At 34.8% G+C, this 14,933-nt stretch overlaps 1 protein-coding gene across 14 annotated transcripts in view; it reads left to right on the top strand.

The window, feature by feature from the left end:
- The window catches only part of MYO9A (myosin IXA), a 282,783-nt gene that overhangs the window by 67,027 nt on the left and 200,823 nt on the right, over positions 1-14,933 (top strand). For 10 of the 14 annotated variants that reach the window (XM_053888877.1, XM_053888879.1, XM_053888875.1 and 7 more), the window contains 3 exons: positions 5,520-5,619; positions 7,095-7,151; positions 11,038-11,138. In XM_053888877.1, coding sequence (XP_053744852.1) covers positions 5,520-5,619; positions 7,095-7,151; positions 11,038-11,138 — 258 coding nt within the window. The remainder of the gene's footprint in view (positions 1-5,519; positions 5,620-7,094; positions 7,152-11,037; positions 11,139-14,933) is intronic. The other 4 variants (XM_053888880.1, XM_053888889.1, XM_053888888.1 and 1 more) reach the window with 2 other exon arrangements.

A 14,933-nucleotide genomic window follows, 5' to 3' on the forward strand; every position in this document is an offset into this window, starting at 1 on the left:
ATTTTTTTTTAAGCTTCTTAAGGTGAATGGTTAGATTTGAGTTCTTTCTTCTGTTTTAATATGGGTTTACAGCTAGCTATAAAGACCCACTGAACATTGCTTCAGTGGTTCCCATGTTTTGGCATGTTGTATTTTTGTTTTCATGCATCTCGGTGTATTTTCTAATTTCCTATGTGATTTCTTCTTTGAACCCATTGTTATGTAGGAGTGTGTTTGTGAATTTCCTTCTGTATTTTTGAATTTTGGAAATTTGTTATTGGTTTTTGATTTCATTGTAAGGTCGTTAGAGAACATAGTTTGTATGATTTCAGTTTCCTTACGTTTAAACTTTATTAAAAATTTTTTTAAGGTTTTTTATTTTTAAGAGACAGAAACAGCACGAGTGGGGGAGGGACAGAGCGAGGAGACACAGAATCCTAAGTAGGCTTCAGGCACAGAGCATGATGTGGGGCTCAAACTCACAAGGTGCAAGATCATGACCTGAGCTGAAGTCGGACGCTTAACTGACTGAGCCACCCAGACACCCCTATTTAAACTTTATTTATTTATTTTGAGAGGGAGAAAGGGAGGGAGGGAGAGAGACAGAATCCTAAACAGGCTTTGCATTGTCAGCGCAGAGCCTGATGTGGGGGGCTCAAACTCATGAACTGTGAGATCATGACCTGAGCCAGAATCAAGAGTCAGACACTTAATGAGCCACCCAGATGCTACAGTCCCCTTACATTTATTGAGACTTGTTTTATAGTGTAACATTTTTTTTTAAGTTTATTTATCTTAGAGAGAGTGAGTGCACAAGCACGCTTGGGCACAGAAACAGGGAAGAGCAGAGAAAGCGGGAGACACAGAATCTGAAGCAGGCTTCAGGCTCCAATCTGGCAGTACAGAGCCTGACCTGGAGCTTGAACTCACAAACTGTGAGATCATGATCTGAGCCGAAGTTGGACACTTTAACTGACTGAGCCACCCAGGCACCCCAGATAGTCTAACATTTTCTAACCTGGAGAATGTTTCATGGGTAATTATCCTGCTGTTGTTAGATGGAGTATTCTATAGATGGCTGTTAGGTCTGGTTGGTTGTTAGTATTTTTCAAGTTTTCTTTTTCCTTGTTGATCTTTTGTCTTGTTCTGTTTATTATTGAAAGTGAGATGTTGGAATATCTCAGTACTATGTTGAATTGTTTTTTTTTTTTCCTCTTTTTTCAGTTCTTTCAGTTTTTGCTTTATGTATTTTGAAGCTTGTTTTTATATGTATTTATATTTAGAATTGTTACATCTTTTTGACCAATTGACCCTTTTGTCATTATAAAATGTCCTTTGCAGCTAGTAATAATTTTTGTCTTAAGGTCTATTGTATCAGATGTTAATATAGACATTTCAGCTTTCTTTCACTTATTTTTTTTGCATGGTATTTTTTCCATCCTTTTTACTTTAAGCCTTTTTGTATCTTTTAATCTATAGTGTGTCGGTTGTAGATAGCATATAGTTGATTTTACTCATCTTTGGACTCGAGTGTTTAATTAATTTATACTTAATATAATTGCTAAGATAGGATTTATGAATGTTATTTTGCTATTTGTTTTATATATTTTTATGATGTTTTAGTTCTTCTATTCTCCAGTTACTGCTGTGTTTTGGATAAATAGATGTTTTCTGTGTACTGTTGGCATCTCTTATTACATATTTCTTAAGTTATTTTATTTAAAAAAATTTTTTTTTACATTTATTTATTTTTGAGAGACAGAGAGAGAGAGAGAGAGCACAAGTTGGGGAGTGGCAGAGAGAGAAGGAGACACAGAATCCAAAGTAGGCTCTAGGCTCTGAGCTGTCAGCACAGAGCCTGACGTGGGGTCTGAACTCATGAACCGTGAGATCATGACCTGAGCCAGCCGAAGTTGGATGCCCAACCGACTGAGCCACCCAGGCGCCCCTTAAGTTATTTTCTTAATGCTTCCCCTGGCAATTACAGTTAACATTTTATCAATCTTCTTTGGAGTAATAACTTAATTTTGATAATGCACAAATAACTTTGCTCCTGTGTAGCTCTGTTCCTTTCCCTCTCCTTTGTACTATTATTATCATATAAATTACATCTTTATAATGGTAGATCCATCAATACAGATTGGTCATTGTTTTTTGGCTGGTGTCTTTGAGATCTAATAGGTGGGAAAAGAGTTACAGACAAAAAACTTAAATACATGCTATCTTTTATATTTACTTACATAGTTGCCTTTACTAGTGCTGTTTATTTCTTCACGTTTAATTGAAAATTGTCTGGTCTCCTTTCATTTCAGCTAGAAAAAGGCCCTGTAGCATTTCTTATGGGACCCATCTGCTAGCTATAAAGTCTCTTAATTTTTGTTTATCTGGGACTATCCTAACATCTCCTTTATTTTTGTAGGATAGTTTTGTTGGACATATAATTTTTGATTGGTAGTGTTTTTAGTCTCAGTACTTAAAAGTGTGTTATTCTTCTGGTGCCATGGTTCCTGATGAGAAATCTTTTATTAGGATTCCTTGATTAGCATATCTTTTCATGGTGCTTTGAAAATTTGTCTTTGTGTTTAAATAGTTTTAATTTGTCTAAATGTTAATCTCTTCAAGTTTTTTTCCCTGGAGTTTGTTGAGTTTCTTGGATGTGCAGTTGTTTTTTCATCACATTTGGAGAGTTTTTGATCATTAGTTTATCAGATATTCTTTTTGCTCCTTTCCTCTCTTTTTGGGACTCCTATTATGCGTGTGTTGGTGTCTGCTTAATGGTGTCCCACAGATATCTGAAGCTCTGTTCAATTTTCTTCATTAATTTTTCTTTCTCTTTAGACTAGTTTCAAATGACCTGTCTTCAGGTTCACTGATGCCTTCTGCCCACTCAGGTCTGCTGTTGAGTGCTTTTAAGTAGTTTTTCATTTTAGTTATTATATTTTTCAATTCCAATTCCTTTTTGATTATTTTTTTAAGTTCTATATATTTATTGATAGGCTCTATTTGATGAGACCCTATTCTACTTTCCTTTAGTTCTTTCACATGGTTTCCTTCAGTTCTTGGAACGTATTTAAAATAGTTGATTAAAAATCTTGTGTACCAAGGCTTCCTCAAGGACTGTTATTATTGATTGTGTTTTTTCTTTTGTATGTGCTATACTTTGTTTCTTTACATGCCTCATACATTTATTTGAAAATTGGACATTTCAAATAATAATTGGACATTTAAAATAATTGTGTGGCAGCTCTCGAAATGAGATTCTCCTGTTCCTACTGTTTGTGGTTGTTTTTATGTTTGTATCGTGACTTTTTGAACTAATTTCATGAAGTCTCTAAGTGTGGCCATTCAAGTATCTGCTTGGTTAGCTTAGTTGTCAGCTAGTGATTTGATTAAATGCTTAGAAACTGTAAATCTCTCAGTCTTTGCCTCAGGGCATTCTGTTTGTATTGATTCGTTCCTTTAATACTCAGGCATTTTTATTTTTTTTTGATATCAAAATAGATTTTATTTTTTTATTTTAATTTTTTAAAATTAATTTTTTAATTTTTTAAAATTTACATCCAAATTAGCATATAGTGCAACAATGATTTCAGGAGTAGATTCCTTAATGCCCCTTACCCATTTAGCCCATCCCCCCTCCCACAACCCCTCCAGTAACCCTCAGTTTGTTCTCCATATTTATGAGTCTCATCTGTTTTGTCCCGCTCCCTGTTTTTATATTATTTTTGTTTCCTTTCCCTTGTGTTCATCTGTTTTGTCTCTTAAAGTCCTCATATGAGTGAAGCCATATGATTTTTGTCTTTCTCTGACTCACTAATTTCACTTAGCATAATACCCTCTAGTTCCATCCACATAGTTGCAAATGGCAAGATTTCATTCTTTTTGATTGCCGACTAATACTTCATTGTGTATATATATACCACATCTTCTTTATCCATTCATCCATCGATGGACATTTGGGCTCTTTCCATACTTTGGCTATTGTCGATAGTGCTGCTATAAACATGGGGGTAGCATGTGTCCCTTTGAAACAGCACACCTGTATCCCTTGGATAAATGCCTGGTAGTGCAATTGCTGGGTCATAGGGTAGTTCTATTTTTAGTTTTTTGAGGAACCTCCATACTGTTTTCCAGAGTGGCTGCACCAATTTGCATTCCCACCAGCAGTGCAAAAGAGATCCTCTTTCTCCACATCCTCGCCAACATCTGTTATTACCTGAGTTGTTAATGTTAGCCATTCTGACAGGTGTGAGGTGGTATCTCATTGTGGTTTTGATTTGTATTTTCCTGATGATGTACACTCAGGCATTTTGTAATTCTGCCTTTGCCGTTACTTCCTGCATGTGTATCCCTTCAAGGTTAGCCAGAGGTGAGAGTTCAGTACCCTCTTTGGTCTTTGCCAAGAAGACATGGAGCCCTGGGCATGTGCACAGCCTTACGTATGTGCATGGCCTTCTCGATTCCTAGGAATGTAGAATTAGAATTAGAATATAGAATTAGAATATTAGAATATAGAATTAATTCCAATTTTAATTGGAATTAAAAGCTGGTGTGGAGATCATATTTCCCTTTAAATTTTTGTTAACCTGTTGTTTGTCCCAGCATTTATTCATTGTTTAATGTAGCTGATATGTTTCAAAAAATTGCCTATAATTTTCTACCAATGCCCCTGGGGAAAAGGTTTTCACACTGGGCTAAGTGTGAGTAATGTCAATAAAGGCAGTTTTGAACTGTCTGGCTTCTTCCAGGGAACCACCAGATAGTTTAAATAATGATATTTCTCAGAGAATGAGGCTTTTCAATGAGCTCTAACTCTGTTCTGCTCTCTTTTGAAAGCTGCCAGGCTATTGGTGTCCATCACCATTATAAGCTAGTGGTTTTGAAGGCTACCATGGATCTGGTGAACAGGAGATGGAATAGGGCAAGTTAAAAGGCTACAAAGGTTGGATTTTTTACTGAGATTGGGCTGTTTTTCTTATGTAAACACTCCTTGGATTGCTTTAAGCTTTGAGGTATTTTCTAGAGTTCTGAAAAAGTTGATTCTGACAAATTTGCCAGTTTTCTAATTGGTTTTATGAAGGAGAGAATTTTCAGGTCTTAACCTTTGCCTTATAGCTGCCTTCACCCCTCTCTTTTGAATTTAGCATCCAAAACATCATTTATTTTGTAATACTTAAAATATTGAACTTACCACTTTTGCATTAAAAAATGAGGCAAAGTCCAGGGCGCCTGGATGGCTCAGTCAGTTAAGCGGCCGACTTCGGCTCAGGTCATGATCTGACAGTTAGTGAGTTTGAGCCCTGCATCAGGCTCTGTGCTGACAGCTCGGAACCTAGAACCTGCTTCAGATTGTCTCCTTTCTCTCTGCTCCTTCCCCGCTTTCATTCTGTCTCTCTCTCTCTAAAAAATAAATAAACACTAAAAAAATTTTTTTAAAAATGAGGCAAAGTTGAAACATTTTATTAACATTTGCTCTTTTTTTCTGATAAATGATGACTATAGATCATGTCCATTCTAAAGCCATACTCTGTTTCCAACAGGAATTATCATGTATTTTATTACCTCCTGGCAGGAGCAAATGAAGAAGAAAGATTAGCATTCCATCTTAAACGACCGGAAGAGTATCATTATCTAAATCAGGTGAGGATTCATGAAAAGTATTTTGAATGTTGGGCATTATTAAATTTTAGCTCTTGAGAAAAGTTTTCTTCTTAATACTTTGTTCTCTGAACCTGGTAATAGACATTAACTAGCATTTTCATACATGCCGTCTAAAAGTTATGTGATGCGCTTCTCAAATTTAAAAATTATTATTATTTTCAGTTGTAAGAAGTTAGTTATATGTGTGCCCTTTGCTTTTTGTGAGACTCTTTCAGAGAATAATAAACTGTTTATATATATACCTACACCTTAATAAAATGGGTTGGTCTTTTCCAAGTTGGTAAATCACTTGATTTACCTTTTATTGACAAGAGCATGCTAAATGTCACTAATAATTAATGTTTGTCCTTTGCATGGGATTACTTGAAACTTTTTTGTATGTTTTGAAGTCTAATACATATGCCTCTTTGCATGATATTAAGCTACTAACTTAAAGTATGATTTTTTTTTAATTTAGTGAATGATCCTATTTAGTATGAAATTCATCAAAAAGAATGACTTACAGAATTTGTATCTTTCTCTGAAACTCAAAAATTCACCCCTAATTAGGGAGTAATTTCTCCCAGTTTTTCATTACAGTAGTTTCTCCAATTTTATTACTTCTCATATTAACAAAAATTCTAGAACCAAAATCAATGAAATTGGTATGACAGTAGATCACTTAACAGAAAGACATTCCTTGTTTTTTTGGATCAAGACAAGATGTAATATCCTTGGAAATAAATGTAATTTAAAAAATGTTTATGGAGCTTTTGTAAGGAAATTGACATTTGATGATAGTTTGTAGTAAGGTTATGAAATGAGTATCCTAGACTTTTCCCAAGATACACAGCATGCTGTGTAATGATACTTCTTAGTTTTGAAACTACCTATTTTATATAAGCTAATATAGCTTTGTTATCAAATATATCAATTTCAAGATGATTTAAAATTTCACTTCTTGATATAAATACTAAACATTTCCACTGTATAAAAATTAAGTAGATTTAAAAAGTTACTGATTTAGCTTCTGACCTTTTTCTTTTCCCTGTTTAAACAATTTGCATATATTTGGGTGATTAAATATTTTCTTTTTAAAAACTAATAATTACCCATAAATGAGCTGATAGTATTATAGAAACCCAGAGCTTATTAATTCTTCTTCCAGATTTTTTTTTTTATCGGTGTCCATACCACACATATTCTTGTCCTAAAGGGGTCAGTATTCATAGAATGTAAGATTGATCAATTAATACAAATCTCAGAGTTGCTGGACAACAGCATGTATGGATTCGTTGTAATGATATATGATCTCCCAGAATCTGAATGTTCACCTAGTTGTTTCTTGTTTTATGCTGCTACACAAAATAACTTTCTTTGGGTAGCAGCAGTGGTAACTGAATATTATTTCTAAGAGATAATTAGAGAAGAGTAATAACCATTACTTCTACCTAACTAATCTGCCTTACTTTCAGATAACAAAGAAACCCCTCAGACAGAGCTGGGATGATTATTGCTATGACTCTGAGCCGGTCAGTACAAGTACCTAAATATTCTGTGTTCCTGTTAAAGGACCCTCACTCACCTTGCTCATTTGCATCTATCTCATGACTTAGAAAGAAAATCAGCTGAAATACAAAGACTCTAGGAAAGAAGAGAAATTAATGTTTAATTTCTTTGAATTGATTTATTTGTATGTGTATAGTGTGTGGATTAAAAACCAGTCAATTTACTTTTTAAAACTTTATTCTTTTGCTGCTCATGTTTAGTCTATATTTATTTTGACAATAAATTGATTTGCATTCCTGATTTCAACATTGATGTGGATTCTTATGAACTACAGGGTGTTTTTCCTTGAGATATATTTTTTCAGTATTTTTTTTAGTGATTTCATTACTCACATGTTGTGAGTAGTATGTATTGTTTATTTTAAAAAGTTATAGTCTTCCTGTTTTATGTGTCAGTTAACAGTCTTTTCACATGATGGATGCATGTACATTTTTCTTTGAATTTTTTTTAATAGCAAGAGAGGCTATCATTTTCCAAATATTAAGAATTGAAATTCTTATAAATAAGATAAATAATATGTTTAAATTAAGTGATTTAAGGGCATATATGATGTAGGGCATATATGATGTATGATTTAAGGGCATAAAATGAGTAGGTAAATTTAATTTTATTTGTTACATTTTATAAAGGCAAGTTTGTAATTATAAAGAGAACATAAAAAATCTTTTTCCTGCCATTCCCTTTGTAATGAGGTCAGATATAAAAGGCTGAGAATCTGCACTCGTCTATATCTGTTAACTAATGAACTAATTTATTAACTATTCCTTCTGGAAACATATCTTTGTCCTTGCTTTAAATAACCATGACTTTAATTTTCACTGCATGTGTTTACAACCTCCAGTAATTATACAACTGTTTCAGAGAGTTGGGAAGGATCAGGAATTATGGACATTAATTTTTTCCTTCATACAAAGTTTAATTGCATTACCTTTTCATTATATATCAATTAATTTATGGTTTCAGATTTAACATTATGGAAAATTAAATTTAGACATTTAAATTTATAGATTCTGATAAATTTTAGTAGGAAAAATTATGCTGTTTTGCCACTCTTGAGAAGTTTCCACCTTTCACCTATTACATCAAGTGACTGATCTGTTGTGAAGTAGGTAGGAGACTGGTAGACTCATATAGTAAATGTAAGACTTGATTGCCTGTAAAGAGCTTATTGTGACGTTATGAACTGATCTGCTGTTATTTAGTCTGAGTCATGCTTCGGGATTTGGGTTCTGAAGCAGACAGACCTGCCTTGATGACTGGCTTACCCATTTACTAGATTTGAGAACCTGAGCAGGTCACGTAACTCTTTTGTTTCCATCGTCTGTCTAAAGGGATAACAATGTTCTTTAACTTTTGTGAGTATTAAATTAGTGCAGGAGTGCCTGGGTGTTTCAGTTGGTTGAGCGTCCAACTTTGGCTCAGGTCGTGATCTTGTGATCTGTGAGTTCGAGCCCTGCGTCAGGCTCTGTGCTGACAGCTCAAAACCTGGAGCCTGCTTCCGATTCTGTCCCTCTCTCTCTGCCCCTCCCCTGCTCACACTCTGTCTCTCTCTCCCTCTGAAAAATAAACATTAAAAAAAATTAAAAAATAAATAAATAAATTAGTGCATCTAATAAACAGCTTGATAGAGTGCTTATTAGTACTTCATAAATGTACAGTACATGTTCCCAATGTTGCTGCCACCTTTGAGATCATCATTATCTCCATCTTTTCTTTTTAGAATTTTATACCCAAATTCTTCTACTCCTTTTATACCTTTCTTTTTTTTTTTAATTTTTTTTTAATGTTTATTTATTTTTGAGACAGAGAGAGACAGAGCATGAACAGGGGAGGGTCAGAGAGAGAGGGAGACACAGAATCTGAAACAGGCTCCAGGCTCTGAGCTGTCAGCACAGAGCCCGACGCAGGGCCCGAACTCACGGACCGTGAGATCATGACCTGAGCCGGAGTCGGACGTTTAACTGAGCCACCCAGGCGCCCCTATCCTTTTATACCTTTCCTCACTAGCCTGTTGCTGATGTTTTCAGTCTATTATAGTTTGAATAATTTCTGTTGCTTTTTCTTACAAGTTAATTGATGAAAGCAAGCAGTCAATCTGAGAATCTTTTGGTTTATCTTCCTAGCCCTCCTCAGAGTATATTTGGGGCCAAACTAAACTTTGTGTCCCTCTGAGTTATGAGAACTTATGTGACTTAGCACTATAAGAAGAGAGATGTTTTTTTTTTTTTTTTAAATGTCTTATTTATTTTTGAGAGAGCACGAGTTGGGCAGGGGCAGAGAGGGAGGGAGACGGAGGACCCAAGGCGGGGCTCTGTGCTGACAGCAGTGAGGCCGATGTGGGGCTCCAACTGGCAGAATCATGAAATCATGACCTGAGCTGAAGTTGGACACTCAACTGACTGAGCCACCCAGGTGTCCCGAGAAGAGAGGATTGTTAAGGATTGTTTTGTAATGTGTTCTGTATTATCGTACATGTAATGGAGTAGTACAAATGATCCTGAGGAGAACTGTGATGAGAAAATTGCTTTTAACAAGGGACCAGTTGTTGCCCATTTTATGTTGGTTTAATTCCTATTAAGAGGTATCCTATTAAATAAGCTCAAGCAACTGGTGTTGCATGAGGGAGTGCAGAGGATTTAGAACTGGATTGATTTTCATTTGGCCACTCCTGTCATTTAGGTGAATTATTTAATCTCTGAGCCTGTTTTCTTCCCAATTGAATGTATATACCCCTAATTGCCTCCTTGTGTTTATATTTTAAACTATATCTAGTTTAACTCATTCTTACAGGGTTGAAAGGGTGTACATGCTAGATACTTGATAGTCTAAAAATAATAAATGAGTACTTTCTCAAAAAGGAATATTTCATCTAATTCAGTACTTGTTCAGTAATTCACTGACTATATATTTACCTTAATGATTATCCACTTTTTTCTTGGCACTGACTTGATGCTAGAGATCTTCAGTGAATAAAACAGATTAACAGTTAATGCATGTATTGAGAACTTGATGCAACCTTCTACAGTATCTTCAAAAAGTAAATATGTGTGAGGAGGTGTTTGAAAATGTAGGTGTAAGGGAATGTGAGCAAAAACAGTAAAGGGCTCTAAAAACCTATTTGTTATTTTAAAGATACAGATTATGTATATGTTTGACTTTTTTGGTAACTGAAATGCAAGGATTACCCGACAAAAGTAGTATTTTTTTATTTGGTAGTTCACAGCTATTTTTATGCACTAATATGTATTCTTTGCAGATTTTTAATTTTCACGTATACTTTTTTTGCTGATTGATAATCACATTTATATTATTTCATTAGGAACTATTTTTATATCTAATACTGATATAAACATCTTTATATAAAACTAGGCTTCATTTCTCAACTAAATTACTGCCTTTTCTAAAATTTATTTTTGTGTCTCAGGATCTTGTTTAGCATCTTGCATAGGGATAGGTATTTATTAAATATTTGTTGATTAAATAACATTTGTTTGTGGAATTGAGCTCTCTTAAATGCTTCGGATCTTCAGGACTCTTCACCATTCAAAATCAAACTTGGTATCAGAACATTTTATATTGCTAGCTCTTTATCTTAAGTTGCTTTGAGATCCTTGCCTTGGTGATTTGTGAAAGGAAGAAAAAAAGGTGACTTAATTGTTATTTTGGTAGGTATGTGTTGAGTTTGCAAACCTGTCATAAGAGTTCTAATGAATTTGGCTGTGTCTAAATATTTCACCAGCTCTAATTTTTATACACAGGTATACTTACCTAAGTTACTATTATTTCTGAGTGGCCTACCTTATATTTCAATAGGTAATCTTGATTTCTTCCCCTTTTTTCTTTAATAAGCAGGATTGCTTCTCCGTAGAGGGGGAAGATTTGAGGCATGACTTTGAACGCTTACAACTGGCCATGGAAATGGTAGGATTTCTTCCCAAGACACGAAGACAGTGAGTTTATTTATTGTACTCTATACCATTGGTAGAGAACAAATCACAATGTATGGTTAAGAAGTTCCTCTTCCTTGGTCCTTTGAAAGAATTTTCTAATGGATATTGCTGAGCTAGTGCTTCCTTCTCCCTTGTTAAGCATTACTTAAAAGACCTGTTATGAATTGCTTTTTTAATTATAAATTCTTTGAAAATCTCTTAAAAGTTGGAGCTCTTCTTCCTGTAAAATGTGCATCCATAAATATTTGCATGCAATTGTGGGAATTCATGGTGCTCCTAAAGCCTGTCCATGGACCTTATTTAAAAACTTGCTTTATAATGCTATTTTTATAGTTTCTTATTTTCTGCGTCATTGAGCTCTAATCCTAAGGCATGTGTACCTCTCAATAAAATATAATTTCCCTGTTTTTCCTCTGTAAATTTATTTCTGTACTATTGTACTAAACATATTTTGTTCATTATAAACAAAATAGCAATGTAAAAAGGTTGAAATAAAGATGAAGCAAATTATATTTAAAATAAAACAAACTTTTTAAAATTAAAGACAAATAACCTCTCACCAGAAAAAAAAAAGTAACAGAACTATTTTTTTGAGACAGGAATTGAATTAGTTATGTCAGATGTGATTATATTGTCAACTTTTAATCTTATACTAAAAGTAGAATAACAGCTCTGCTGTTTTCTTGTTTACTTGTGATTACATCATTAGTATGATCTTCAGTTAGATTATTTGCCAAAATGATTTTTTGCCAAATAGTACATTATGTAAATATGCAAGCCAATTTAATTAGTCACATAAACTGCATTTCACTGAAAGTTACTAAGTAAATGAGAGTACCACTATAGTTCCTCCATGCTATATTATATTCGTCCCTCAACATACCTCATGTGATACCTGATTGACATATATGGACCAAAGTGTCAGTCTATATATTAAATAATAGTGAAACTGAATTTCATTTTTTTAAAGGTAACATACATTGGAAATAAAATATTTCTCATACACCAAGGGATTGTGTGTCTTTTACACTTTCTGATATCACTGTGTTTCATATTGGAAAACACTGGAAAAAGTATGTTCTTAGTAGCCTGGCCTTAATTTGACCTTTCTTTATCTTTTAGTATTATCTTCAGATACTCCCTAACACAAGTTTTGCATTTTAACTAGGCTGATGGTGTGTCCTAAAACAGTATGTTGTATTCTAAATGTTCAGTATTTTCCCAATTCCTTGAAGGACCCACTTAAAAATTTTTTTTCTTCATTTTATTTTAATAATAATAATAATAATAATAGTTATGTTTATTTATTTTGGGAGAGAGAGAGAGAGTAGGTGGGGCAGAGAGAGAGGGAGAGAGAATCCCAAGCAGGCTCTAAGCTGTCATCGTGGAGCCTGATGGGGGGCTCGATCCCACAAACTGTGAGATCATGACCTGAGTGAAATTGAGAGTCAGATGCTTGATTGACTGAGCCACCCAGGTGCCCCTTCATTTATTTAATTTAGAGAGAGAAAGAGAGAGAGAGAGAGGGAGGGAGAAAACAAGCTGGGGGAGAGGGACGGAGGGAAAGAGAATTCCAAGCAGACTCTGTGCTGAGCACAGAGCCCAATGTGGGGCTCTTATCCTATGACCCCAGGATTGTGACCTGAGCCAAAATCAAGAGTTGGATGCTCAACCAACTGAGCCATCCAAGTGCCCTGAAGGACACATCTTTATCTCTTTTTCAGTCATTCACATACTTTCAGTTCTTTTTTTGATAACATATCATATGTACTGCTATTCCCCTCTCCTGTGACCATGATTAATTATCTGCTGATAATTCACAAAATTCTTTTCCACTGCACTCAGATCTAATCCAGAATTATTCTTTTTTTTTTTTTATCAGCAGCTTTTTTTTTTTTTTTTTTTTTTAATGTTTATTTATTTTTGAGAGAGAGACAGAATGCGAGTGGGTTAGGGGCAGAGAGAGAGGGAGACACAGAATCCGAAGCAGGCTCCAGGCTCTGAGCTGTCAGCACAGAGCCTGACATGGGGCTTGAACTCATGAGCTGTGAGATCATGACCTGAGCCGAAGTTGGTTGCTCAACCAACTGATACACCCAGGCGCCCCCAGAATTATTCTTAACACAGCCCTGTAGGCAGCCCAAAATTTGGTATATTAATTGAAACCTGTTTGCTTTAGAGTACTGTACATGTCTTCCCTTTTTATTTTTTTTTAAAGTTTAAGTAATTTCTATACCCAGTGTGAGGCTCAAACTCATGGTCTTGAGATCAAGAGTCACACACTCTTCCTACTGAGCCAGCCAGTCACCCCATGTCCTGTCTCTTTAGTGAAATTTTTCTTAATTGTGTATTGTTTCTGCCTTCAGTATTTTAGTATACCCTGCCTTACAGTTTTTGAGTCTGTGTTTTCTCCTATTGCAAGATTATAAGCTTTCTGAGAACAGGGATTCTTATTCATATTTGTAAATCTTTTTTGTGTTTAATCATTGTACATGAGATTGTTATGTAACATTTATTATTGGAGACTATGCATTATGTATTTGTGTGTGAGAAAACATTAATGTGCAGATTATTGAACCCCATATTCTGAAACAATGTAATTAGCAACTACATAAACTCCTACTAAAAATAGTTTTTAATAAATGGCCCATGAATTTGTGTTTTTATATATTTTGGCTTCCATTAGTCTGTATAATGATTCAGTTGATACTGAATTTCCTCTCTAACCCAGAGTACTTTTATAAATTATTCCTTTATAATTGGCCTGTGTTTTATTTGAGTCGTATTAATGATTCAGACATTTAAATTTTTAAACTTTATTTATTTTTGAGTGAGAGACTGAGAGAGTGAGCAGGGGAGGGGCAGAGAGAGAGGGAGAGAGAAAATGTCAAGCAGGCTCCATGCTGTCAGCACAGAGCCCGATGTAGGGCTCGAACTCACAAACCACGAGATCATAATCTGAGCCAAAACCAAGAGTCGGATGCTTAACCATCTGAGCCACTCAGGTGCCCCTCAAACATTTAAAATTTTAAATTGTTTGAAAAATTAGATCAATTAGTTGTTGATTCAGGGATTTTGAATGTATAGGTTAGATTCCTAAAGAAGTATCTTTATTTTATTTAGAACACTTAGTAATTTTTGGAAAACACACTAGTTAAAATTTTACAGGTAGGACAGGTTTATTATAAGGAAACAATGGGACAAGCCAGAAAGATGTGTATATATGTATGGATTTCTAGGAAGGGCTTTTAGATGGAAGGTTCAGCTATGTTAAATGCCTTTGAGGGATCAGGTAAGTTAGGACACAATATACTTTTCGTGGTTTAATGGAGGTCATTGGTAGCTTCAATGAGATATTTTAATGGAGTCAGATGCCAGAATGTGATAGTAAACAGGGAATGACAAAGTGAAGACAAGTGTGTAAGTTAACAGTTTAAAAAGCCTGTTTGTGAAGGGAAGGAGAAGATGTAGGATCTAGGATGGGTTATTTAAAGAGAAAAGTGAACATGATATTATTTTGGTAGAAAGTTCTTGTAGGTTCAGGTAAGATATAGGAAATAGGTATAATAAAATTAATGAGTCAACTGGAGTTCCCAGGATGCAGAGCACAAGTAGAGGTTTAGTTGTTGACTGGAGAAGGGTCGTGTGTTCCTCTTAGATGTGAGGGAAGAATGGAAAGGAGTGTCCAGATGTAGATGCTGTTTTTATAGGAGGGGCCTGATATCAGGTAATTTACCCTAATGCCCTCATAGTGTATGTTTTAAAAGCATTTATCAAGGGCACCTTAGTATGATG

This window comes from Panthera pardus, unplaced genomic scaffold (genome assembly GCF_024362965.1).
Source record: "Panthera pardus isolate Hobbes unplaced genomic scaffold, ASM2436296v1 HiC_scaffold_24, whole genome shotgun sequence".
NCBI classification, from domain to species: domain Eukaryota; kingdom Metazoa; phylum Chordata; class Mammalia; order Carnivora; family Felidae; genus Panthera; species Panthera pardus.